We start from the raw sequence: 26,538 nt of genomic DNA, 5'->3' as shown, positions 1-26,538 counted from the left end.
CGAAAGATGAACTGCAATGGAAATTGAGTCCTGCTCCTGCTGTTAACAACTAAAATACAGACAGACATGAGGCAACTGGTTTTAGACGTAAGACAAGAGGTAGCTTAGTGTGGCAATTCCTGAGAGAAGGGAAATAAGGTGAGCCCTGCAATTGCCCAAGGTTAGTGCTGGGGGCAGTTTCCGGGCCACAGTTTAGTGGGGGGGGAGGAGGGTACCCTCAAAAAAGCCCAGCTTTCTGGATTGGGGAGATAGAAATCAGAGTTTAGGAAGACCGGAGAGGCTGGAATTTATAGGGTAGAATACCACAGAGGAGGGGGGACCTGCACAGGTAAAGTTCGGAAACAGGAAGAAGGGGAGCGCCTGGGTGGCTCCGTCGGTTGAGCGTCCGACTTCAGCTCAGGTCATGATCGCCCGGTTCGTGAGTTTGAGCCCCACGCCGGGCTCTGTGCTGACAGTTCAGAGCCTGGGGCCTGCTTCAGATTCTGTGTCTCCCTCTCTCTCTGTCCCTCACCCGCTTGTGCTCTATCTCTCTCTCTCTCAAAATAAACATTAAAAAAAATTAAAGAAAAAAAGAAATAGGAAGAAGTTTCTTCTCAAGTATTTGATTCGTGATGACCGTGGTCAGAATGTGTAGCAATTGGAACAACTTACTGGTACAGGCAACAACTGGAAGAATCTTAAAAGCATTGTGCTATGTGAAAAAAGATAGTCATGATTACATATATATGACATTCTAGAAAAGGCAACTCTTGTGACAGAGAGCAGAGCAGTGGTTGCCAGATGCAGGGTTGGGAGGGAACTGATGGCAAAGAAACACGGGAAACATTTGGGGATGATGGGTATACTTATGTCTTCATTGTGATGTATTTGACACAATTGTAAACCTTTGCCAAAACTTTGAACTGTACACTTAGAACTGATGAATTAGATTGGATGTCAATTACCTGAGCGTGGATAAATTTGTAAAGTTCAAGCCATCGGTAGCTCTGTAAGCAACGTCAACAGTGAACACGTTCGGAGTTCCTGTTACAGGCAGTGCGATGTGCTTGGGAGTTAGGGTCCTCGAACTTGGTAAATCTCAGCCTCTGCCCACAAGATTCGCCAGTGTCTTCTGCAGATAGACCAGAACCCAATCAACATGGTTAACAAGAAGGTGAAATGATCCCTACACATGCTGTATTTTGCTGTTTCAGGTGCTTAGAAGAACACGTAGAAGAGTTTTTCATCAAACGAATGGAACGTGTCGCAGAACTTTGCTAAGATGGATGACTCAACACACAAAGACCAACACCCTGGCAAAAAACATTCCAGCAAGGCCAACAAAGTACAGAAAGGTCTTGTGAATTTAATTACAGGTGTCTTTGAGGGGCAAGAGAGCTCTTGACATGTGTTCTTTTTGGCACATAAGAACACATTCTAGAGGAATATAGTAAATCCTGGGTCATACCCTCAAGGCTTAAGGGACATCAGATAGATTACGTTGGTGGTTCCTCACTGCTTTCTAATGTGGTGACTGGGAAGAAACTATGAAAAGAAAGGATGAGGGGGGAAGGAGGAGGAAGTCTATTCAACACACTTGTTATTTCCATGTATCTGGTAAGAATCTCAGTCCTCGCATTTAGATGTATAAAGAGATCTTACTTTCTATATTCCTAAAATTAATGCAAGCCCCCCTTCTGCTGGGTTGTTTGGGTATTTCCATCTCCCTGGTGGGCTTCTAGAGTCCCTGATGCTCTCCCACCCCAGCCAGACCTCTCTTTCTTCCTCCCATCCTTTGACTTTGTGCTCTCTTTTTCTTCAATACTTCTTTAAATCGAAGCATAATACATATTCAGAAAAAGTACACCAGTCATAGTTATACAGCTTAATGGATGTTCATAATGAAAACACCGCCTACGGAATCGCTCTTCAGGCTAAGACATGAAATCACAACAAGTAACCCAAACGTCCCATCTTGTCCCTTCCCCCATCTCCGCAAAAGTAAACATTACAGCTATCCTGACTTCTAATGGCATTAACTACTTTAGCCTGTTTTTGCACTTTATATAAATTGGAATCATACGGCGTGAACTTTTTGCTCTCAGGCGTTTCTCACTCATGTTTGAGGGATTGAACTCCATGTTTCCTGTGTCAGTGATGAGTTCATTTTCGTTGTTATAAAGTTTTTCGTGGTTGGAATACACCACAATTTATTTATCCATTCTACCATTGAAGGACATTTGGGTCGTTTCCAGTTTGGGGCTACTATGAATATAAGATTCTTAAACTATGCTTGTACATGTTTTGGGGACATATGTGTATATATGTTGTCTCTACCTCGGAGTAGAATTGCTGGGTCCTAAGATGTGTTGATGATCAGCTTAGTCAATATCGACATTTTTCCAGAGCGGTTTTGCCAGTTTTTCTTCTTTACAAGCAACGTATGAGAATTCCAATTGCTCTACGTCATCGCCAACATCTTTCACACAGAGTGGTTTTAATTTGCGTTGCCCTTTGATTGATGAAATTGAGCAATTTTTCATACGTTGGTTGACCTTTAGAATATTCTTTTTGGAAGAGTGTTCAAGTTTTTTGCCCATTTGTTTTCTATTGGAGTTTTCTTCTTAAAAAAATTTTTTTTTTAATGTTTATTTATTTTTGGGAGAGAGACCAACAGACAGAGCAGGAGTGAGGGAGGAGCAGAGAGAGAGGGAAACACAGAATCCCAAACGGGCTCCAGGCTCCAAGCTGTCAACACAGAGCCTGATGCGGTGCTCAAACCCATGAACTATGAGCCAAGGTCAGATGCTCAACCGACTGAGCCACCCAGGAGCCCCTGGATTCTTTTTATTTTTAAGAGGTCTTTAAACCATTCTAGAAATGAGTCGATTTGTCACCTACAGGTGGAGTAAATACCTTTCTGTCTGTGATTTTCCTTTCCGCTCTTAATTTTAATATAGCCCAATTTATCAATCCTTTCCTTTTTAGTTACTGTGTATAATCTGTCCTACTTGAGAAATCTTTGCCTAGCCCCAAATAATTTCTTCTAGAAATTGTATGATTTTACTTTTCGTGTCTAGACCTACAATTCAGTGGAATTGTTTTTGTGTATGGTATGAGGTGGATGTACAAATTTGGTGTTTTCAATATCCATATCCAAGTGAACCAGGACCATTTATTGAAAGGCCATTCCCGGGGTACCTGGGTTGCTCAGTCAGTTGAGCCTCTGACTCTTGATTTCGGCTCAGGTTATGCTCTCACGGTTCATGAGTTTGAGTCCCATCTCTGGCTCTGTGCTGGCACTGCGGAGCCTGCTTGGGATTCTCTCCCTCTTTTCTCTGCTCCTTCCCTGCTTGTGCACGGGTGCACGCTCTCTCTCTCTCTCTCTCTCTCTCTCTCTCTCTCTCTCTCAAAAATGAATAAATACACTTAAAAAAAAAAAGAAAGGCCATTCTTTTTCTACTACTCTGCTGCTCTATCTTTGCTATAAATCAGGTGTCCATGTCTATGCAGGTCTACTTCTAGATTCTTTATTCTGGTCAATTACTCAACACAGTCTTAATTATTGTAACTTTATAACATCTTTTTTTTATATATATTCTTAAAATTTTTTTTAATATTTATTCATTTTTTGAGAGAGCATGAGCAGGGGAGGGGAAGAGAGAGAGGGGGAGACACAGACTCCAAAGCAGGCTCCAGGCTCTGAGCTTTTAGCACAGAGTTTGATGCAGGGCTTGAACTCACAGACTGCGAGATCATGACCTGAGCTTAACTGACTGAGCCGCCCAGGCACCCACACAAGTCTTTTTTCCTAAATGTTTTTTTATTTTAAGAGAGAGAGAAAGAGAGAGAGAGAAGGAGCCTGAGTGGGAGAGGGGCGGGGGGTTGGATCTCAAGCAGACTCTATGCACAGAGCCTCACGTGGGGTTCCTTCCCACAAACCGTGAGATCATGACCTGAGCCAAAATCAAAAGTCAGATGGTTAGACGACTGAGCCACCTAGGGGGCCCTATAATAAGTCTTTAATGTAGTAGTATAAATCTTTCAACCTTGTATTTTATCTTGGTGACTCTTGGCCCCATTGCATTTCCATATTAATTTTAGAATCAACTCATTAATGTCCTAAGAATAAAAATCCTTAGTGCCATTTTGGTTTGGATTGCATTGATTCTAGCAATCAATTTAGGGATAACTTACATGTCTATAATGTTGATTTCTCCCATCCATGTGCATTTCTTTTAGGTCTTCTTAAATTTTTTTCAAAAATGTTTTACAGAGGGGCACCTGGCTGGCTCAGCTGGTAGAGCATGAGACTCTTGAATGTGAGGCTGTGAGTTTGAGCCCCACATTGGGTGTGGATATTACTTAAAAATAAAATCTTAAAGCGTTTCACGGCTCTCTGTATAGAGGTCATGTGTATCTCCTTTATGCCTTCTAGGCATTTGATATTTTTTTAAATTTTTATTTAATTTATTTTATAATTTACATCTAAGTTAGCATATAGTGCAACAGTGATTTCAGGAGTAGATTCCTTAATGCTCCTTACCCATTTAGCCCATCACCCCCCCACACCCCTTCCAGTAACCTTTTGTTTGTTCTCCATATTTAAGAGTCTCTTATGTTTTGTCTCCCTTCCTGTTTATATTATTTTTGCCTCCCTTCCCTATGTTCATCTGTTCTGTGTCTTAAAGTCCTCATATGAGTGAAGTTCTATGATATTTGTCTGTCTCTGACTAATTTTGCTTAGCATAATACCCTCTAGTTCCATCCACGTAGTTGCGAATGGCAAGATTTCATTCTTTTTGATTGCCGAGTAGTATTCCATTGTATATATATATCCCACATCTTCTTTATCCATTCATCCATGGATGAACATTTGGGCTCTTTCCATACTTTGGCTATTGTTGATAGTGCTGCTATAAACATGGGGTTGCATGCGCCCCTTCAAAACACCATACCTGTATCCCGTGGATAAATGCCTAATAGTGCAATTGCTGGGTCGTAGGGTAGTTCTATTTTTAGTGTTTTGAGGAACCTCCAGACTGTTTTCCAGAGTGGCTGCACCAGTTTGCATTCCCACCAACAATGCGAAAGAGACCCTCTTTCTCCGCATCCTCGTCAACATCTGTTGTTGCCTGAGTTGTTCATGTTATCATTCTGACAGGTGTGAGGTGGTATCTCATTGTGGTTTTGATTTGTATTCCCCTGATGATGAGTGATGTTGAGCATTTTTTCATGTGTCGGTTGGCCATCTGGATGTCTACTTTGGAGAGGTGTCTACTCATGTCTTTGGCCCGTTTCTTCACTGGATTATTTTGTTTTTTTGGGTGTTGAGTTTGGTAAGTTCTTTATAGATTTTGGATAGTAACCCTTTATCTGATATGTCTTTTGCAAATGTCTTCTCCCATTCCATCGGTTGCCTTTTAATTTTGCTGATTGTTTCCTTCGCTGTGCAGCTTTTTATTTTGATGAGATCCCAGTAGTTCATTTTTGCTTTGGTTTCCCTTAGGCATTTGATATTTATACTATTATAAATGGTAATATTTTGATTTCATTTTCTAATTGTATCCTGGTGTAGAAATAAAACAAATTGACTTTTGTATATTGACCTTGATTCTAGTGACCTTACTGAATTCAGTGATTACCCCTTATAGGTTATCTATAGATTCTTCTCAAATTTTCCCACATATAATCTAGTCATCTGTAGATAATGACATGTTTATTTCTTCCTTTCTGATCCATATCTATTTATTTCTCTTGGCTCTTATGCTGATGAGAGTCCTTCAGGACAGTGTTGAAGAGAACTATGACAGCAGTCGCCTGGCTTCATTGTCTGTCTCAGGAGAAAGCTTTTAATATTTCATTATTCAGTATCACGTTTACTATAGGCTTTTGTGATAGATAGCTTTTATCCGATTAAGGAAATTTGCTTCTAGGCCTAGTTGGCTACGTTGTTTTTTTTTTTGTTTTTTTTTTTATCCTAAAAGGATGCTAGATTTTATGACATGCTTTCTCTATGTACTCAACAGATAACCACCAAAAAAAGATACGCAGATGGCAAATAGCATATAAAGAGATGCTCAGCATCATTAGTCATTACAAATATGCAAATGAAGACCACAGTGAGATACTACACATCCCACAGGATGGCAGAAATGAAAAAGATTGCCCATTGTTGGTGAGGACGTGAAGGCACAATCACTCTCATACATTAATAGTGGAGACTTACGAAAGCACAACTTTGGGAAAGAGTTCGGCAGTTTATTTTTATTATTTTTAATGTTTATTTATTTTTGAGAGAGAGAGAGCATGAACAGGGGAGGGGCGGGGGGTGGGGGAGGGACAGAGGCTCTGGACTGACAGCAGCGAGCTGGATATGGGGCTCGAACTCCCAAACTGTGAGGTCATAACCTGAGCCGAGGTCAGAGGCTCAACCAACTGGGCCACCCAACTGCCCCTGGCAGTTTCTTTGAAAGTTCAACATCTTATCCAGCCATTCCACTCCTGAGTATTTACCCAAGAGAAATGATAATGTATGCCCACTCTTTCATTTGTATGAGGACTTGTAGTGGAATGGAGAGAAGAGTTTATGTGTAGTACTCCCAAACTGTCAGCACCTCAAATTTCCATCTGCAAGGTATTAATAATTGTCACATTTCTATATAATGAAATGCTACTCAGCAATAAAATCAATGAGCCATTGATATTTCAACAACATGGATGAATCTCAAACTAATTATGCTAAATGAAAGAAGACAGGCAAAAAAGAATACATACTCTATGATTCTGTTCCACATCTACTGAGATGATCATATGGTTTTTCTCTTTAGTTGGTCAGTATGGTGAATGACAGTGACTTTCAAATGTTAACCTATCTTTACATTACTGAGATAAACTCCACTTGGTCATGATGTATTGTCTTTGTTTATATACTGTTGGATTTAATTTACTAAAAATTTTCTTAAAAAATTTTTTTTTAATGTTTATTTATTTTTGACAGAGAGAGAGAGAGAGAGAGACAGAGCATGAGTGGCGGAGGGGCAGAGAGAGGGAGACACAGAATCCTAAGCAGGCTCCAGGCCTGACACGGAGCTTGAACTCACTAGTTGTGAGACCATGACCTGAGCTGAAGTCAGACACTTCATCGACTGAGCCACCCAGGGGCCCCCAAATTTTCTAACAATTTCTGTGTGTAGGTTTATGAGGATTATTGATTTGTAGTGGTTCCCCTCCCACCCCACCATGACACTGTCTCATTTTGATATTAGGGTGATGCTGACCACCTAGAATAGATTGGGAAATGTCTTTTCCTCTTCAATTTTCTGGGATAGATTATATAGAATTGCAGTGTTCTATAAATGTTAGTTAGGTCAAGTTAGGTAATAGTATTATTCACGTCATATATATTTATATATATTATATATTATTTATATATTTATATAATATATATTATATAAACATATATAGATATATATTTATTATATATATAAATATATAATCTATATAATTATATAATCCATATAAATATATAATATATAAATATATAATATATATAAATATACATAATATATAACATATAGATATATATTTATATATAATATATAAATACATATAATATATAATATATATAAATATAATATATAATATGTATATATATTTAAGATTTTATTTTTAAGTAATATCTATATCCGACATGCAGCTTGAACTCACAACCCCAAGATCAAGAGTCCCATGCTCTACCAACTGACCCTGCCAGATGCCCCCAAGTCTCATATCTTTAATGATATTCTATCCACTTGTTTAAATTAGTGAGGGAGGAACTTTTTTTTTTACGTATGAAATTTATTGTCAAATTGGTTTCCATACAACACCCAGTGCTCATCCCAACATGTGCCCTCAATGCCCATCCCCCACTTTCCCCTCCCTCCCACCCCCCATCAACCTTCAGTTTATTGTCAGTTTTTAAGAATCTCTTATGGTTTGCCTCTCTAACTTTTTTTTTCCCCCTTCCCCTCCCCCATGGTCTTGTGTTAAGTTTCTCAGGATCCACATAAGAGTGAAACCATATGGTATCTGTCTTTCTCTGTATGGCTTATTTCACTTAGCATCACACTCTCCAGTTCCATCCACGTTGCTACAAAGGGCCATGTTTCGTTCTTTCTCATTGCCACCTAGTACTCCATTGTGTATATAAACCACAACTTCTTTATCCACTCATCAGTTGATGGACATTTAGGCTCTTTCCATAATTTGGCTATTGTTGAAAGTGCTTCTATAAACATTGGGGTACAGAGGGAGGAACTTTTAAATCTAACTGTAATTGTGGAATATTCTATTTCTTCTTACAGTACTATGAGCTTTTGCTTCGTGTATTTTGAGTTTCTTGTTATCAGATATATCGGTATTTAGGCTTGTAATGTTCTCTTCAGGAATTGACCTCTATATGGTTACGAAATGACCCTCTTTATTGCAGGGAATATTTTTTCTCTGAAATCTGCTTTGTCTGATACTAATATCTAGCATTGTTTTTAATGTTAGCATAGTGTATCTTTTCCCATTCTTTTATTTTTAACCTATTTCTGGGATTACCGTTAAAGTATATTTCTTGCAGGCAGCATATAGTTAGGTCTTTCTTATCCAAGTTGAGCAGCTCTGTCTTTTGATTGGACTATTTAGACTATTGAAATTTAATGTGAACATTGGTGTGTGGGTTTAAGTTTACCATCTTGCGATTTGCTTGCTATTTGTCGTATCTATGCCTTATTTACTTTTTCTGTCATCTTCTGCATTGAGTATATTTTTGTTTCTATTTTATCTCCTTTGTTGGCTTATTAGGAGTAACTCTTGGGGCACCTGGCTGGCTCAGTTGGTGGAGCATATGACTCTTGACCTCTGGGTTTTGAGTTTGAGCCTTAAAATTGGAGTAGAGATTACTTTAAAAACAAAATCTTATGGGCACCTGGGTGGCTCAGTCAGTTAAGCCTCTGGCTTTGGCTCAGGTCATGATCTCGCAGTTTGTGAGTTTGAGCCCCACACCGGGCTCTGTGCGGACAGCTCCGAGCCTGGAGCCTGCTTCGGATTCTGTGTCTCCCTCTCTCTGCTCCTCCCCTGCTCATGCTCTGTCTCTCTCTTTCTCAAAAATAAATAAACATTAAAAAAAATTTTTTTTAATAAAAATAAAATCTTTTTTTTTTTTTTAAATTTTTTTTCAACGTTTATTTATTTTTGGGACAGAGAGAGACAGAGCATGAACGGGGGAGGGGCAGAGAGAGAGGGAGACACAGAATTGGAAACAGGCTCCAGGCTCCGAGCCATCAGCCCAGAGCCTGACGCGGGGCTCGAACTCATGGACCACGAGATCGTGGCCTGGCTGAAGTCGGACGCTTAACCGACTGCGCCACCCAGGCGCCCCAAAAATAAAATCTTAAAAAAAAAAAGGAATAACTCTTTACCGTGTTTTCTTTTTTTTTTTTTTTAATTTTTTTTTTTAACATTTATTTTTGAGACAGAGTGTGAACAGGGGAAGGGCAGAGAGAGAGGGAGACACAGAATCTGAAACAGGCTCCAGGCTCTGAGCAGTCAGCACAGAGCCCGACGTGGGGCTCGAACTCACGGACCGTGAGATCATGACCTGAGCCGAAGTCGGACGCTTAACCGACCGAGCCACCCAGGCGCCCCTACTGTGTTTTCTTAATGGCTGCTTTAGAGCAAGGTTGGCAAACTTTGGCCCTTGGCCAAATCTGATCTGCTGCCTGTTTTTATAAATTAAATTTTGGTTTTGATTGATTGTATATCTTCTCATGATGAATTGCATTTTTTTTTTCTTTACATGCCTATTAATTCTTAACTGAACACTATATATTTTTCATTGTACCTGTTGGGTGCTGGATCCTTTTCCAGTCCTGTAAATTCTTATGCTTTGTTCTGGGATACAGTTAAATTACTTGGAAACAGTTGGAGTTTTTCGAGTCTTGCTGTTGAGTGTTAGCTGGGACCCGAGCGGCCTTAAGTCTAGGGGTAATTTTGCTCTATTTCGGAGGCAAAACTCTGCATACTCTATGTCCTCCGTATTATAAAGGTTTTCCCTCTGATGCGTGGGAACAGGAGGGTCTTCCTGGTTTGGTGTAAGCTATTCCTGTACTGCTGTTCAAGTATTCATCTTTTGGCTGATTCTTTCCCCAGCCTTGGGTAGTTTTCTCGCATGTGTATCCTGAGGAATACTCAGAAAGCTACCCGAGGGGAAACCCAGTGCGGGGCTCCAGAGTTCTTTATCTGGGGAGCTCTCTTCTTGGATTCTCTGCTCTGGCAGCTCTAGCCACCTGGTCTTTCTGGGCTTTCGGATTCATTTCCTCAACTCAAGAAGGCAGCCAGGCTCTCCCTGGATTCCTCCATCCTGTGCTGTTGCCTGGAAAGTTCTCCAGGCAGTAAGCTGGGGGCAATCCCACTGCTCTCTCATTTGCTTCCCATTTCTCGGGGCAGCCCCATCCTTTGTTGCTTCGCGTCCAGTGTCTTGAAAACCATCGTTTGATATATTTTGTCCATGTTTAACTTTTGTTTCCCTAGCTCAGAGGGCAAAGCCAGCCCCATCTTGGTTGGAAATGGAAGGTCAAATTATCCAGAGTGTTTTTTTAAAAACTTTATTTTTCGGGGCACCTGGACGGCTCAGTCAGTTAAGCAGCTGCCTTTGGCTCACATCACGATTTCGCGGTTTGTGGGTTCGAGCCCCACCTCAGGCTCTGTGCTGTCCCCGTGGAACCTGCTTCAAATCCTCTGTCCCCCCCTTCTCTCTGCCCTTCCCCCATTTGTTCTTCCTCCCTCTCTCTCTCTCTCTCTCTCTCTCTCGCGCGCGCGTGCGCGCGCACGCGCTCAAAAATAAATAAATAAAAATAAAATAAATAAAAATCTTATTTTTCTGGTTCTTCTCAAGAGGGTTGTTTTCATGCAGGAGGTTCTACCACAGCCAGAAGTGAAAGCGATCTTTTATTTTATTTTTTAATGTTTGTTTATTTATTTTGAGGGGGCGGGGAGGGGCAGAGAGAGGGAGAGAGAATCCCAAGCAGGCTCCATGGTGTCAGTGCAGAGCCTGAGGCGGAGCTTGATCCCATGAACCGTGAGATCATGACCTGAGCCAAAATCCAAAGTCAACAGTTAACCGACTGAGCCACCCGGGCGCCCTGAAAGTGATCTTTTTTTTAGTCAGGAAGGTTTTTTTCCTTCCCCTGGGGGAAATGTCCTTCCTTTTACCTTAAAAAAAAGAAAGAAAGAAAGAGAAAAGACAAGAAAAGAATCCCCCTTTCTTTGCTGCCTTCTCTGCAAACTCTTTAAATCGCTCCATGGACTTTTAGAAACAAAAGCTAGGAAGCCTTGCGTCTGCTGTTTCCTGATGCTGTCTAAGTTCGCTAAAAGAAAATTACATAGCCGTCCACCTGCTAAATGGGGGTGGGCAGAGAAGGGAAGAAAACAATAAATACATTGTAGATTTCTCTCTCAAATGTTTTCTAACCAAACATTTCTTCGGCTTCTCTTGCTTGCTTCACCCTCAAGCCGAGCACATTGGGCTAGATCGCCCCCCATTATTCCACCCACTGGTGTGTGGGGAGCTGACTATGGGCCAGACTCAGAACGAGGCGGTGCAGCTTGGACCTTAAGAGCCTCGGCTCATTAGACCAACTGTGTTCAAACCCCAGCCGGGTGTTTCACGTAAGGGCGAGTGACTTCATCTGTCTAAGCCTCAGTTTCCTCATCTGTCACAGCACCTCCTGAGGGGTCCCTGTTGGCATTGGGTGTCTGAGTCTGAAAAGCAGTTTTGTGTTTTCGGAAATTTGGAGACTAAGAAACGGGCCTTAAAGCTGGCTCCTGGGCAACCGCACCCCCACTCTCAACGCATCCCTCCTCCCTTCGTCTCCTGGCCTTTTCCGACTCTGGCACACATTTCCTCTATGAGGGTTCGGACTTGGATGTTGAGATATGTTGTGCGCATCCTGCAGAGTCAGGGTGGACCCCCATCCAAAATTTGGCTTGAAAGTCAAGATTGGTGATGCCGCACCAAGGGGACACGAAGAGGGGTATTCCTCACATCGTGAGGTTTTCTGGGGAGAGCAGGGTCGGCTTCCTAATCTGGCCCCAAAACTGCTCGAGAGAACCAGAGGAGAGAGACACGTTTGGGGTTTTGTTGTGGTTAGTTGGTAGGGCTGGAGTGAGGGCAAGGGTTGGTATGGTTTGAACTTCTGGCCGGCACCAAAGGGGAGAGCCTCCAGGCCTTCTCCTCAGTTTACCCAATGTGGCTCAGAAGGGGAAGCCGGGGGCTGAGGCTTACAAGCTGTGAGCAGTCAGCCCCACATCGAAAACGGAGTCAGATTCTCTCACCCTCACAGGTTGGAGTTTGGAATTGGTCTGCCGTGCAGAGAGATGCCCCTCGTGGAGCCTTAACAGTTGTCTCTCATGTGAGACATTCTCCCACATGTGGGGCCGGGCGGAGGAGAGCGGGGAATTTGTGTATCATTTGTATGTCACAACCCGGACATCCACAATTTTAGGTTGATTTTCTATAAATGATGCTTCAGCGATGTGACCAAATCTCACTAGTTTAGTTGCCCCGGGGTGGGGAAATGCCAGATTACCAAGAGGGAAAAAAAGTAAAGAGAATATTTAAAAAAAAAAGTTTCATGTTTACCTCCTATCAAAAGGCAAGTTTCTCTCCTATTCCATTTAAGATAAAACTTTAAGGGGGCGCCTGGGTGGCTCAGTCGGTTAAGCGTCCGACTTCGGCTCAGGTCATGATCTCGCGGTCCGTGGGTTCGAGCCCCACGTCGGGCTCTGTGCTGACCGCTCAGAGCCTGGAGCCTGTTTCAGATTCTGTGTCTCCCTCTCTCTCTGACCCTCCCCCGTTCATGCTCTGTCTCTCTCTGTCTCAAAAATAAATAAATGTTAAAAAAAATTAAAAAATAAAATAAAATAAAACTTTAAGGAGTGCCTGGCTGGCTCAGTTGGAGGATGAGACTGTTGATCTCAGGGTTGTGAGTCGGAGCCCCACACTGAGTGTGGAGATTACCTAAAAATAAAATCTTGGGGTGGGGGGGGGTGTTGGGCACCGGGACGGCTCAGAGGGTTGAGCCTCCAACTTCAGCTCAGGTCATGATCTCACGGTTCGTGAGTTCGAGCCCCGCACCAGGCTTGCTGCTGGTAGGCACAGAGCCTACTTCACATCCTCTGTCCCCCCACACCCCGCCCGTCCCTCCCCTGCTTGTGCTGTCTCTCAAAAATAAACATTTAAAAAATAAAGAAAGAAAATAAAATCTCGGGGCGCCTGGGTGGCTCAGTCAGTTGAGCGTCCCATTCTTGATTTAGGCTCAGGTCATCCATGATCCCAGGGTCATGGGATCGAGCCCAGCATCAGGCTCCTTGCTGAGCATGGAGCCTGCTCGAGACCCTCTCCCTCCCTCTATCCCTTGCTCGCATGCTCTCTCTCTGTAGCCCCCCCCCAAAATAAAAGTGAAAATATTGAAAATAAAATAACACTTTAAAATGCTCTTCGTTTTCTGCCTTTGTCAATTCTTCGTGCTAATTTTTACTTCGCTTTTGTTGTTCAGGTTTTACTGCTGCACATCCAGCACAATCCTCCTCCATTCCTTTTAAGAACCAGACTTCAACAATTCCAGAATCAGAAAAAAAGGGATTCAATAGTCAAGCCAAAAGATTTTATTATAAAAAGGTAATAACATCGTCTTAGAAACTCTGCATTTAATCTGGGTTTGAGCCTCGGGACGGGTGTGTGTGAGCCAGGCTGGTGCAGTTGTCCCTATGACCAATAGAGGGCAGTGTCACCCAAGGAGCCAATAGCCTTCTCTCCCAGTGTGCGGGAAGGTGAAGAATGAGTTGGGAAGTTATTAGCTTCAGGGAGAACGATGGCGTCTGGACTCATGGTGCCATATTGTACCCCAAACATTTTTTTAAAGAAGAAATGTATTTTATTTTATTTTCATTATTTATTTATTTTTTTAACTTGTTTTATTTATTTATTTATTTTTATTTACATCCAAATTAGTTAGCACATAGTGCAACAATGATTTCAGGAGTAGATTCCTTAGTGCCCCTTCGCCATTTAGCCCATCCCCCCTCCCACAACCCCTCCAGCAACCCTCTGTTTGTTCTCTATATTTAAAAGTCTCTTCTGTTTTGTCCCCCTCCCTGTTTTTACATTATTTTTGTTTCCCTTCCCTTATGTTCATCTGTTTTGTCTCTTAAAGTCCTCAGATGAGTGAAGCCATATGATTTTTGTCTTTCTCTGACTAATTTCACTTGGCATAATGCCCCCCAGTTCCAGCCACGTAGTTGCGAATGGCAAGATTTCATTCTTTTTGATTGCCGAGTAATACTCCATTGTATATATATCCCACATCTTCTTTATCCATTCATCCATCGATGGACGTTTGGGCTCTTTCCATACTTTGGCTATTGTGGATAGAGCTGCTATAAACACGGGGGTGCATGTGTCCCTTCGAAACAGCACACCCGTGTCCCGTGGATAAATGCCTAGTAGTGCAATTGCTGGGTCGTAGGGTAGTTCTATTTTTAGTTTTTTGAGGAACCTCCATACTCTCTCCCAGAGTGGCTGCACCAGCTTGCGTTCCCAAGAAGAAATGTATTTTAAAATTTATTATAAAAGTATAAAATTCAAGAATCCCAGGTAGATGAAGTAAAAGGTAAAAATCCTTTTCTCTCCCTCTGGTCCCGTTCACTCTTTATGACAGGAGAGGAAATAACAAACCTTTCTTCAAATAACATAAAAGGAAAAATAAAAGGGTCGAATAAACTTAAAACCACCTTTGTGATAAAGGCCCCCCCCCCTTTTTCAAACTCCCTTTAACAGTGTGTTGTTTCTGTTGCTGTATCCCCTCCCGCCCCGTTTCTCCACATATTTGTGTCTCTTTTCCTCGTTGACCTGGAAGATTCTGCATGGCTCCCCGGGCTCCTCGTGGGTCCTCAAGTAGCTTGGGATTGCATTGGCCAAAGGTTCAAGGGTCTGACGGTCTCCTCTCTCACCAGCAGGGGGCCGAAGCACCTCACAGACCTCCTTAGTCTTTAAAATCTTCATTCCTTTTTACTCTTTTAACCAAGATCTGTAGAATAATGTTCTTTTGAAGGAGTCAACATCTCAGTTACCTTTGGCCACGTGGGGGGCCCCTTTGCCCCTCAGCCTGTTCCTCCTTTGTAAACAAGAACGCTGAATGAGAGGACGTTTAAATTCCTTTCACTTCTAACATTTTAGGATTCTAAGAAAGCAAATAATAAAGAATATAGGGTGTGTGTATAGGCTCGCGTGTGCGTGCACACCTACACGCACATTTTTTAAGTACTTGAAGGTTTACCTCAGAGATGATAAAGAAGATATTTGCTCAGGACTCTTCTCTCTTCTCCCTCTAGTTTCTGTGTCTGTGTTTTAACTGTCCACCGGTCTCTGTACCTTCTGTTTGGGGTCCTGTTTGTCAAGACAGTAATCATATGTTGCCCATCTCTAGAATACTTGCAGTCCAGCCGCCAATAAAAATAGTAGCAGCCGCCATCTTACTGGTCCCTTCGAGGTGTGAAATCATTTTTAGACCATGTCCCTAATCCTCAGAACAATGCTAAAAGGAAGGGTTCATTGTCTTAATTTAACAGGAGAGGAAATCGAGGCTTAGGGGAGTTAAATGACCCACCCAAGGTCATTCAGCACAGGGCTCGGCACATAAGAGGCCCTACATAAATATTTGCTGAATCAACCTGGAAAGAATTAGACCTCAAACCCAGGTCTAGCTCACTCCAAAGCCTCATGTTGTTTCCACACACTACCACACCTTTTGTGGCCTCCAGAGCCATGCATTCGATTTATGAAAGTCAGCAGGTATGTTTCTGAAAAGGCCTTCGCCAGAACAGCCCCAGCACAAGGTAGGGAAGGGTGTCAGGCAATGAATGTAGGCGCCCTTCTATGTGATCCGGTTCTCCAGACTCGCTTCCCGAAACTGAAGAGGCCGGCATTTCGAGTTAGCATTCAAACTACTACTTTTCAGAAACGTTCCTGCTCAAGGAACCAAGGGGGCAACCAGCCAAAGCTGTAAGCAGCATCAGATACGGAAAGAAATCGCTCAGAAATTTGATTCACACTTTTCAGATGTAGTCACATTGGTTTGACAACGTGGGAACTTTCATCTAGGTATTTGAAGGCCGTCTGTAAAAAAGTACGCAATTCTGTGGCAAGAGCACGGATGGGATCCGTAAATCAGGTTCCCTGTGTTCTGCCCTGTTAAGAGGCTGTGTGCCTTTAGACAAGTCACTTGACTTCTCTGGGCTTCGGTTTCCTCATCTGAAACACAAACAATTTGGACGATATAATCTTTTAGCTTCTTCAAGCTATAAAAACTGGACAAAAACTTTTCTTGTTCCATGCTCATTATTCTCATTTCTCTCGAGGGAAATGGACATTGAGAAGTGAAAGATCTTGTGTAACATCACCCAATAATTTCGTGAGGCAATACCAATTAAAAACAGATTTTAAAACTCTGATGTTCACCACCCTTCTTAGGACATGAATCATCCGTACCCTGAGCCTGATCTCATAACTTGGTTGTATCCTCACATCAGTTCTGTGACCCATTTAGCACGTCTTTGACACAGAGAATCGGTGCCTTGTGAAATGTGCACTCACCTTGTCCGTCTAACTTTGTGGGGAAACACTGCCCAGCTCATATGCCCTGTAATCAATCCTTCACGGGGCTTGGTGTCGGGACTGGCAATTTAGGCTGCTAGAAATGAAGTCTGCTTCCCTGCACATTTTTACGATTATTTACAAATGTGCTGGTGACTCCGTGTGCATGAAGAGACATGCCTAATCTGGGGCAGAACGTAGCCCAGGAGGCTGATGCACATTTTCTTCCTCCACCTCCCTGTTTCTGTCTCTATTTCCCTCTGGACGGTGGTCACTGCCTTCCAGGCTGTGTAACGCTAATAATATCTTTGCATCATCTTAAAAGCAAGGATGTGGGGCGCCCGGGTGGCCCAGTCGGTGGAGCGTCCGACTTCGGCTCAGGTCACGATCTCGCGGTCCGCGAGTTCGAGCCCCGCGCCGGGCTCTGTGCTGACAGCTCGGAGCCTGGAGCCTGCTTCGCATTCTGTGTCTCCCTCTCTCTCTGCCCCTCCCCCGCTCATGCTCTGTCTCTCTCTGTCAGAAATAAATAAGCATTAAAAAATTAAAAAAAGAAAAAGCAAGGACGTTATAATAGCGAGGCCCATGATTCTAAAGCCAGCTTATCCCTTCCAGGCTCTAATCAATGAATGCCAGTAGCATGCGTATACTGTATCCTCTAGAAGGGCTCAATTTAAACATACATGTTAATTTGATAGAGAGCCTGACAGTAAATCCACTGTCCCAGTTGGTAAGCAGGCCTGTATTTAATTTGTGTGAAATTGTAGAAAGCTAATATCATTTCGTTGATTAACTTGATGAGGCACTGGATCAGGGATGTTTTACATGTCGAGTTATTTATTTATTTATTTATTTATTCATTCATTCCTTCATTCATTCCTTCATTCAATTAGAAAGAGAGTGAGTGAGCAACCTGGGGAGAGGGGCAAAGAGAGAGAAAGAGGAGGTCAACCAGGCTCCACACTCAGTGCAGAGCCCCACACAGGGCTCCATCCCACAACCCCGGGATCGTGACCTGGGCCGAAATCAAGAGTCAGACGCTCAAGCGGCCGAGCCACCCAGGCGCCCCACATGTCAGGGATATTGAAACGAAAGGGAGTTCAGTTCGCAGGGGCCACCGTGTTCAAGGGGATAATTACCCCAAGTGTGCACTTGGCTGCATGTCTGAACCACAGTAGGGTCGGCGGCACGCCTCCCCGCGGGGTCTGCATTATATGTTCCCGGACATAACAAACGCTTGGCTGGCACTGACCGCATGCCAGGCACCCCTCGAAGACTTGTGCATTTATTTACCCATTTAGTTCCCATAATCACCCTGTGAGCTGAGTCTCATCGTTATCTCTGCTTTTCAGATAATGACCCTGAGACACAAAGAAAGTTGAGTAACTTGCACGGCCAGGGTCAGGCGGGGCAAGGATGCATGCAGGTGGCAGCTCCTGGTTCCCAGACGATGCTTCCCATGTCACCCCGGGATGGAAGCAGGGACACCCTCCTCTGAGCTCTGGACAGCCACTCCTGTGCCCCTGTCCACCTTCTGCTTCACTTGATGGTAGGGGGTGTGCCCGTCTCACCTTCACCTGTCCGGAAACTCCTGGGGTCATCGCTGTCCTTTCCTGACCCCAACACCCCTCAAAAGTGCCTGGAATGAATGAGCCCAACTCCAGTCTATGCATCCCTCGCTGAGTCACGGAACACCCCCTGTCCATTTTGCACTGTTTTGCTGCGGCCCCTCCATCCCATTCCTAGAGCGTGTGACCTGCTAACAGATCGTGCTGTATCCTTCCTTTCACCTGAGCACAGGCCCTGGTCCACAGTAGTTTTCTTATTTTTTCTTTTAATTTTTTTCACGTTTATTTATCTTTTGAGAGACAGAAACAGTGCAAGTGGGGCAGGGGCAGAGAGAGAGAGAGAGAGAGAGAGAGAGAGAGAGAGTCAGAGACAGAATCTGAAGCAGCCTCCAGGCTCTGAGCTGTCAGCACAGAGCCCGACGCGGGACTTGAACCCACAGACTGCGAGATCATGACCTAAGCCGAAGCCGGCCGCTTAACCGACTGAACCACCCAGGCGCCCCAACATCCAACTCTTGATTTCAGCTCAGGTGGTGATCTCACGGTAGTGAGTTCGAGCCCCGTGTCAGGCTCCACACGGAGCACGGAGCCTGCTTGGGATTCTCTCTCTGCCCCTCCTGCCATGCCCTCCCCCCCCCCCCCCATGCAAAGATAAATAATCTCCTCAAGAGACCTCATCCCCTTTCCTGGTTGCTCCCCCAGAGCTTCCAGGGTCCCTTCATTCTGCCATCCTCCCCCATTCTGAACAAAACAGTGTTTTCTTGCATGAAGTACGCTCGCGGCCTCTCTCCCTTTGCAGCTGTGATCAGAGGTGTGGAAACTTTGGTGCCAGACAGAAACATATGTGTGTGGGGTGGGGGAGGGGGAGGGAGGGAGAGAGGGCAAAAAGGAGCAAGGGGCAAATCTCAGAGTCAGAGACAGTTTGAACCAGAAAGAGCTCCCGTGACCTTGAACCCCGGGCTCAGCAGAACAGCCCTTCCTGTGACAGTGTCTCGTCCTGAAGCCCACTGGTGGGCCAGGTGCGGGCAGACTGCTCCTCCAAGCTGCTGCCAGCTTCCCTGGCTCCCTGTGGACGCCTGACATGTGGCCAGAAAACCACAGATCCTGACGCCCCCACAGATGAGGGGCCTGAGGGCCGGTGCCGCGCCCCGGGGACAGAGGCCGACTCTCCCGCCGTCCAGGCGGTGCTGTCCTCTTCACTCCGGCCACATCAACCCGACTAAAAGCTTTCTCGCTTCGATGAAGTCAGCAGGGTCGTTGGACATATTGTCCTGAGATCTGAAGACCAGAGGCATTTGTGGGGAAAAATTGTTTACCCAGGAGCCTAACATCCCTGTGTGATTTTGTCGGGGGCTTAACCACAACACAGGATTCTGGTTCTACCTCAGGCACGTCCTCCTCCTGTTAGATACTTTTTTTTTTTTTTAAGTTTGTTTAAGAGGGAGAGAGCAGGAGCAAGGGAGGGACAGAAAAAGAGGGAGAGAGAGAATCCCAAGTTCGGTGCGGGGCTCGAACTCACGAACCGCGAGATCATGACCTGAGCTGAAACCATGACCGAGTCGGAGGCTCAACTGACTGAGCCACCCAGGCGCCCCCCCCTCCCCACTAGATCCTTTTAAGCCCCTCAGCAGACCCCTCAGCAGTGTTCATTCCTCTTGTGTGGCCTTTAGCCAATGATCCAACAGAGACTATGTTTTGTAGGCCAAGAAGCAGTTTGACAAACCGTTGATTTGAAAGTATTAATCGGACAGAATTTATGAAATCAGGACTCGAAAGCTCAGGCTGCGTGGCTGTGGGACTCCAAGCTTCCTATAACCCATGGACATGTCTGGGGTGAGGAGCTCTGTGCCCTGCTCCTCATGACCTCCCTACCCTATCCCAGGGTCAAGCGAGTGGAGATCTTTGTCCCACCCTTGGCACCTGCACAGGCTGCCTTCCGGGACTTTAATCCTTCAGAAGGGCTCTCAAAGTGCGTTTCAGCCAAACGTCACCCAGGTGTGTGTTGGGTGGAGGGATGGGAGCACATGAGCCAGTCCTCTCTTGCTTAATCCCACTCTCCAGGTCTTTAACCTCCACGGGCAGGTTCGGCTCCATTGCGGCTGGCGTGGGCAATGTGGAGGTAGAAACGAGGGTGGCCACGCACCGGCTCTCACCCCTCCGCGTGTATTGACTCATTTAATCCTCACACTTTGGGGCAGGCCGGGGAGACCACAGGTATGACATCCGCATAGTTCTCTCAGTGCTCGATAGGCAGCTGGTAGGGCTGAGATCGATAGTTCTCTTCCCTTCTCCCTCCCCACACCCATTTTTGCTTTGCTTATCTTTGCCCTCTGGGGGTGGTCTTGGCCAAGAAACCAAGGCGGCTAAGTTCACCCCAGTTGCAGTCTGGATTCTTATTTCTGGGATCCGCTCTGAGAGGCCTCGACTCACCGAAGCCACGAAAGGGTAGTCATGTGAACTGTCATCCCAGAGGTGAAAGGTCTGACTTTTTATTGCCCGCCCAGAGAGCCATTCACCACTTCTAGCAGTCGCCGGAGAGGGCCTGAAGGCTCTGCATTTGGACGTTTCCCTCCGCGGAGCTTAGACACCTAGCTGGGAGTCATGTGAAGGTAGCGGTGGGCTGGTAGACCAGCTGTCCCCTCCGCGAAAGGGGGAAGTTCCGATTGATAGCATTTGCCAATTTCTGTGGTGTAAATACCCCCACCCGGGGCCACTAGCAAAACCTCCGACATTCTAACAGTCCCCCTCTGGAGCTGCCACGGGCCAGCTCCAGCAGACTGCTGCCTGGACAGCTCTTCTCAGACATTCCTTCAGAGCAAACAGGCAGCACTCTGTCCCTCCAGGCTAAGAGGTGACAGCCCTCTTCATATTTGGCCTGGCCTCCAACCAGTTTGCAACACAGCAGGATGAAAGCATGAGCTAGGTCCAGTGGGGTTGCCAGATCGAGCAAAGAAAAACGCAGGATTTCTAGTTAATGTAGAATTTCAGATCAATGGCGAACAACTATTTCAGTATCCCTATGTCCCCCCAAACTGCGGGGGACGTACTTACACTAAGATCGTTTGTCGTTATCTGAAATTCAAACTCACCTGGGCAGGGTGGGACGGAGTAGCTTTTATTGGGCAACTCTAGCTCCTCAGACACGTAGGTGCCCAGAAAATTGGTGGGAAACTGATGGCGGGCGTCGAGCGTAGCGGTAAACTAGGGGCGAGGGGGGTGCGTCTTCCTCGTTCACTGTTTAAACCTGGAAGAGTCGCGAGTACATGTCCTGCTTCAGCTCTCCCTGGACTTAGGGACTCTCCAAGCTAAGAGGCACCCAAAGAAAGGCATGTGGCCCCATGTCTCTGATTTGCAAATAAGGAAACTGAGGCCCAGAGGGGCGACTTGCTAAAAGTCACTTGGTACGTGTAGCAGCACCGAGACGGGAATTTGAGATTCAAAACTCAGGGGGATTTTTGTTTTTCTTCTATCCTACACCTTCTCATTTGAACATTAGTTTGGTTTAATGCTTAAGAGTAGTGGATTCTGGGGGCACCTGGGTGGCTCAGTCGGTCGAGTGTCCGACTTCGGCTCAGGTCATGATCTCACGGTCCGTGGGTTCGAGCCCCGCGCCGGGCTCTGTGCTGACGGCTCAGAGCCTGGAGCCTGTTTCCGATTCTGTGTCTCCCTCTCTCTCTGCCCCTCCCCCACTCGCACTCTGTCTCCTTCTGTCTCAAAAATAAATAAACGTTAAAAAAATTAAAAAAAAAAAAGAGTAGTGGATTCTGTATGTTTGGTGGAGATGGGCAAAATGGGTGAAGGGAATGAAAAGGCACAAAATTCCAATCACAAAATAAAAAAGTCACGGGGACGTATCATACACATGGCAGCTACCGTTAATAACACTGTATTGCATATTGGGAAGTTGCTAAGAGAGTAGATCTTAAAAGCTCTGATCACAGGAAAAAAATCCTGTAACTGTATAGTGACAGGTGTTTATTGGACTTACTGGGTGATCACTGTCCAATGTATAAAAATATTGAATCATTACACCGTATACATGAAACTAATAGAATGTTATGTGTCAGTTATCCCTCAATCTATAAAAAAAGAGTTGACTTTGTACTAAGACCCCCTGGGTTCAAATTCGGGCTCTGACAGTTACTAGCCGTGTAACCTTGGGCCTTATCTCTTTTGGTCCTGTCCTTCTGTCTTTAAAATGGGGATTAAATGAGTTACTGCGGGTAACTGGGTGACTCAGGCGGTTAAGCATCCGAGTCTCGATCTCAGGGTCGTGAGTTCAAACCCTGCGTTGGGCTCCACGCTCGGTGGAGCCTACTTAAAAAAAAATCATAAAGTACTCAGGGGCGCCTGGGTGGCTCAGTTGGTTAAGCGTCTGACTCTTGATTTCTGCTCAGGTCATGATGTCACAGTCTTGAGATTGATCCCCTTGTTGGACTCCATGGTGTAGAGTCTGCTTAGGATTCTCTCTCTCCCCCCACTTGCTGTCTCTCTCTCTCTCTCTCTCTCATACACTTAAAAAAAAAATAAAGTACTCAGAACAGTGCCTGGCACACAGCGAGTGGCCACTCAATAATTAAATGCTAGCCCTACAAACAGCCCCCTAGAAAAATCTCTTCCTTGTTTTCGGTAGCTCCTCGAATCTTCTCCCACGTGCAGGACTCGGCCTAGGGCGCTGGTGCACCTGATTCTGCTGCACGTCTCATGGCCTGCCCCATTCTCCCTGGTGATCAGCCCGCACTCTGCACCCAAGATCACCAACACCTACAAAGTGGGAATCAGTGTCCCTTCACCCACCTGCTTTAAGCGAGGCTCAAAGGATTCCCTGCGTTTAAAATTCAGCACAGAAGAACCTATTAATCTCACTGACTGATGGCCCTATCCCAAATATTAAACCTTAATCACACACTGCTCAGGCCAGACTGGAAAGTCCTGGAAAGCCCTGGTGGCCCCTTAAGCTTTCTTTCTGCCCCGAGGAGAGTGGTAGGGATTGTGGAGACAACGAGCCTGGGTGACAGAGGTTGGGGAGAGCGAGTCTGCAGTCCGGCTGCCCGGATTTAAATCTGGGCTTCACCATTTACTAAATGTGGACCCAGTGCCTCTGGGCCTTCCTTTCCTTAAAATGGGCCCGCTAACACCCCCACTGCAAAGGGTTTGCCTTCATCATGCCCTTAGCAGTGAATTCAGGTACGGCCGTTAGTAGCAGTGGGGTGTTGGATAAATGCATCCCCACGTGCCTCGGTGTCTCCATGGGGACAGTAGCCCCTTCCTTGTCAGAGGATTAAATGAAGCAACCTTTGAAAAGCTTGTGGCATCGAGTAGGCACCCGGTAAACTCTCAAGTCAACGGAACATCCTTTTCATTTCATGCCACTTGCTTGGCCAACTTCCGTCAGCATCTACTTCCCCCTGGTAACTTGCCTGGGAAATGAGCCGAAAGTCCAATTAGCTGCAAAAGCAGAAATGAGCTTAGAAATCAAGCGTTTGTTTATTCCTCTCTCTCATACCTCCCTCGTTTAGCATTTGAGCCTCGTGAGCCTGCCCCCTTTTGTTTGAGAATTAGAAAGGGACTTGTTTGGGAGGAAGGTTGTTTTTGTTTCGTTTTGCTCTGTAAACAGAAACGCTCCCTGCTTTCTCCTCTGAAAGGCTGAGGAGGAAGCTGAGTCAGGTGGGTGCGGTTAACATGACAGCGGTCATCGGGCCCTCACCTTGGGTTTGGCGGACCCAATCAGCACACGCTGACTCACGCATCAGCTATACTTAGCATCCCATCTTGTGCTCACTTCTCTAATGCCATGACAAAACAATAGCCTTCTTCTGGAATGCAGGGCAGCATGGTGGAGGGAGAGTCAGGGCTTTGGGGGTCCCAGACCTGGGCTGGAATTCCAACCCCAGCGCTTGGTCACTGAGACAGTGACTGGGCAGGCTAGGAAATGATAGAGCCGAGCCGTCACCGGGAAAGTGGTGGTGCCATCCTGGAGGGTTACACTGAGGCTTAGCGTGGATGTAATGGATGTAAAGCTCACAGAAGAGCACAGTGGAAATGAGTGGATCCCAGTGACACCACGTTCTCTCCCTTTCAGGATAATATCCCGGGTCCTGGCTTCTACGATGTCATTCACCAATCTCCGGTGTTCAACAGTGTCTCGCTGTCTAAGAAAGGGACGTGCACTTTTCCCTCTATGGTGAGAACCCCCTCCTTGAGTGAGGCCACTAGCGGGATCAGTCATTTCCTTTGCTCCTTGCATAAACACGTGTTGGTCATCTGGTCCCTTCTCTCCAAATGCCGTGGTTCTAATTAGGAGCATAACTGCCACCTCACGTGTCACGCAAGTAAATTAGAGCCTGTGTCTTTAAGTAATTCCCCTCCCCTGCTAGACGTTGCCAGAGTGGGAAGAGAGGCCAGAGGGAGATTCAGGACCTGATCATCCACCATCAATTCTGTCATCACGGAGTGGACTAAGCAGATGTTTTCCTGAGATTTTTAGGTTCCGGGGAAAAGATCTCACTCTAATATGAGGTTTTACACCGCTTGGTCTCATTGGATTATTCAAGATATTGAGAAATCTGACGGGGGCAGAAAGAAAGCAGGCAGCAGGCCTGAAATGCAGGGATCGTCCTCCCCTCCCTATTTCCCTTCTTTGTGAAATAAGGTTCTTTATGTTGGTGGATGGCTCTAAGAATCAAGGAGCTCTATGAAGGGCCAATGTCCCTGAACAGACTTGGGCAGGATTTTCTTGTTCTTTATTCGAATCTTTGTAAATTGGCAAGAAGAATAGACATAGCAAGGGAAAAGGGCCAAACTAGGGTAAGACCGGCTGAGGTAGGAAAGTGAAAAAAAAAGCAAACCCAAACTTGCATCAACAAAACATGTATGCCATCTGTCCCTTTAAACATTAAAATACCTCAAGGAGCACTTGGGTGGCCCAGTCGGTTGAGCATCCGACTTCAGCTCAGGTCACCATCTCGTGGTTCGCGGGTTTGAGCCCCGTGTCGGGCTCTGTGCTGACAGCTCAGAGCCTGCAGCCTGCTTCGAGTTCTGTGTCTCCCTCTCTCTCTGCCCCTCCCCTGCTTGTGCTCTGTCTCTCCCCACCTCTCTCTCTCTCTCTCAAAAATAAACATTAAAAAAAAAATTTTTTAATTAACTCTTGCAAAGATGTATTATAATGCCTGACACTGGAATGGATTTAAAAAAAAAAAAAAAAAACAAAGAAAACACCACACAAAGGGTCCATTTAAGACACACTGAATGCAGCCACTTACTGGAATTTGAGTTTGGCAGAGGTGAGTATTCAAGGAGCGAGTTGACTTTGGAGCTAGCTCCCCATCAGCAAAGCCCTTGAAGTCACACATGCCCCCAGTGAGCTTACAGAGGAACCACGCCCTGCAAACAAAGAGACCTGAAAGTAATCTGCAACAGAAATGCCACCTCACGAGGCTCTGGCACCGGAGACAAGACTGAAGACCTGATCCTGACTCAGCTGTGGATGCTCGACGTGGCCTCAAGCACGTCACCCTTCTGTGTCCCAGTTGCCTCATAAAAGTGGAGACTCCCCGGAGGCTCTGGGCAAATTGCAATGAGCAAAATACTCTTTGAAACTGGGAGCATTGTAAACAGGCTAAATATCATGAGTGTTACCACCTGAGTCACAAACAATAGCTCCTGCAACACCTAGGTTTTCTCTGAGACGTTCGTGGCCAGTCAATTCCTCCCGACTAGGCTTTGCGTGCGGTAACTTTCCAAACGACGAGGCTGGGCCGTCTGGAGGAGAAGAGGCCCAAGGGAAGGTCGGAGTGTTACAGAATCGAATCACGCCTGTCGGGTCTTTAAAACATTCAGACCAAACCCAAAAAGAACGCAGGCCGTTGAGTGGTGCCGGCTTCCCCTCCCCAATTTGATGGATACGGGAATTTCTTTTTATAGACATTTGGGTTCCTGGAAGCAGCGGGCAGTGGCTGGGGGAGATCTATTAGGAGATCCCACATCTCACCTAGCTTTATGCGCGGATGCGAATTTCCTGCCTCTGCCCCCCACTTGGTAACTTTCACATCTGTTAGTTACCTCCTCCTCTTCCGGATCTGAAGACTCTGAAGGAATTAAAAGCAGCCCTTGTCAGAGAAAGATCTGCCTGACTGACCCGGGTCTGGCCAGGAGGAGCGGGATTGCAGGTGAGGTTGACCAAAACACTCTGTGGATCTATACATTCTAGAAACTTCCTGATGGTTGTTGGAACCACTACACCCAACCTTTGGAGGGGGCCTGTGCTCTAAGTCCAAGTAATTTAAAGAGCTTCATTGGCATATTCTAAAT

General features: G+C 45.4%; 1 protein-coding gene across 4 annotated transcripts in view; it reads left to right on the top strand.

The window, feature by feature from the left end:
* Positions 1-26,538, top strand: part of STPG1 (sperm tail PG-rich repeat containing 1) — a 55,689-nt gene that overhangs the window by 3,495 nt on the left and 25,656 nt on the right. For all 4 annotated transcript variants that reach the window (XM_043578595.1, XM_043578597.1, XM_043578596.1 and 1 more), the window contains exons 2-4: positions 1,194-1,334; positions 13,569-13,690; positions 24,311-24,412. In XM_043578595.1, the coding sequence (XP_043434530.1) occupies positions 1,262-1,334; positions 13,569-13,690; positions 24,311-24,412 (297 nt within the window). In that variant the 5' untranslated portion in view covers positions 1,194-1,261. The remainder of the gene's footprint in view (positions 1-1,193; positions 1,335-13,568; positions 13,691-24,310; positions 24,413-26,538) is intronic.

Source organism: Prionailurus bengalensis, chromosome C1 (genome assembly GCF_016509475.1).
Source record: "Prionailurus bengalensis isolate Pbe53 chromosome C1, Fcat_Pben_1.1_paternal_pri, whole genome shotgun sequence".
Classification (NCBI taxonomy): Eukaryota; Metazoa; Chordata; class Mammalia; order Carnivora; family Felidae; genus Prionailurus; species Prionailurus bengalensis.
The sequence above is the reverse complement of the archived record's forward strand: the minus strand, read 5'-3'. Positions and strand labels throughout refer to the sequence as shown.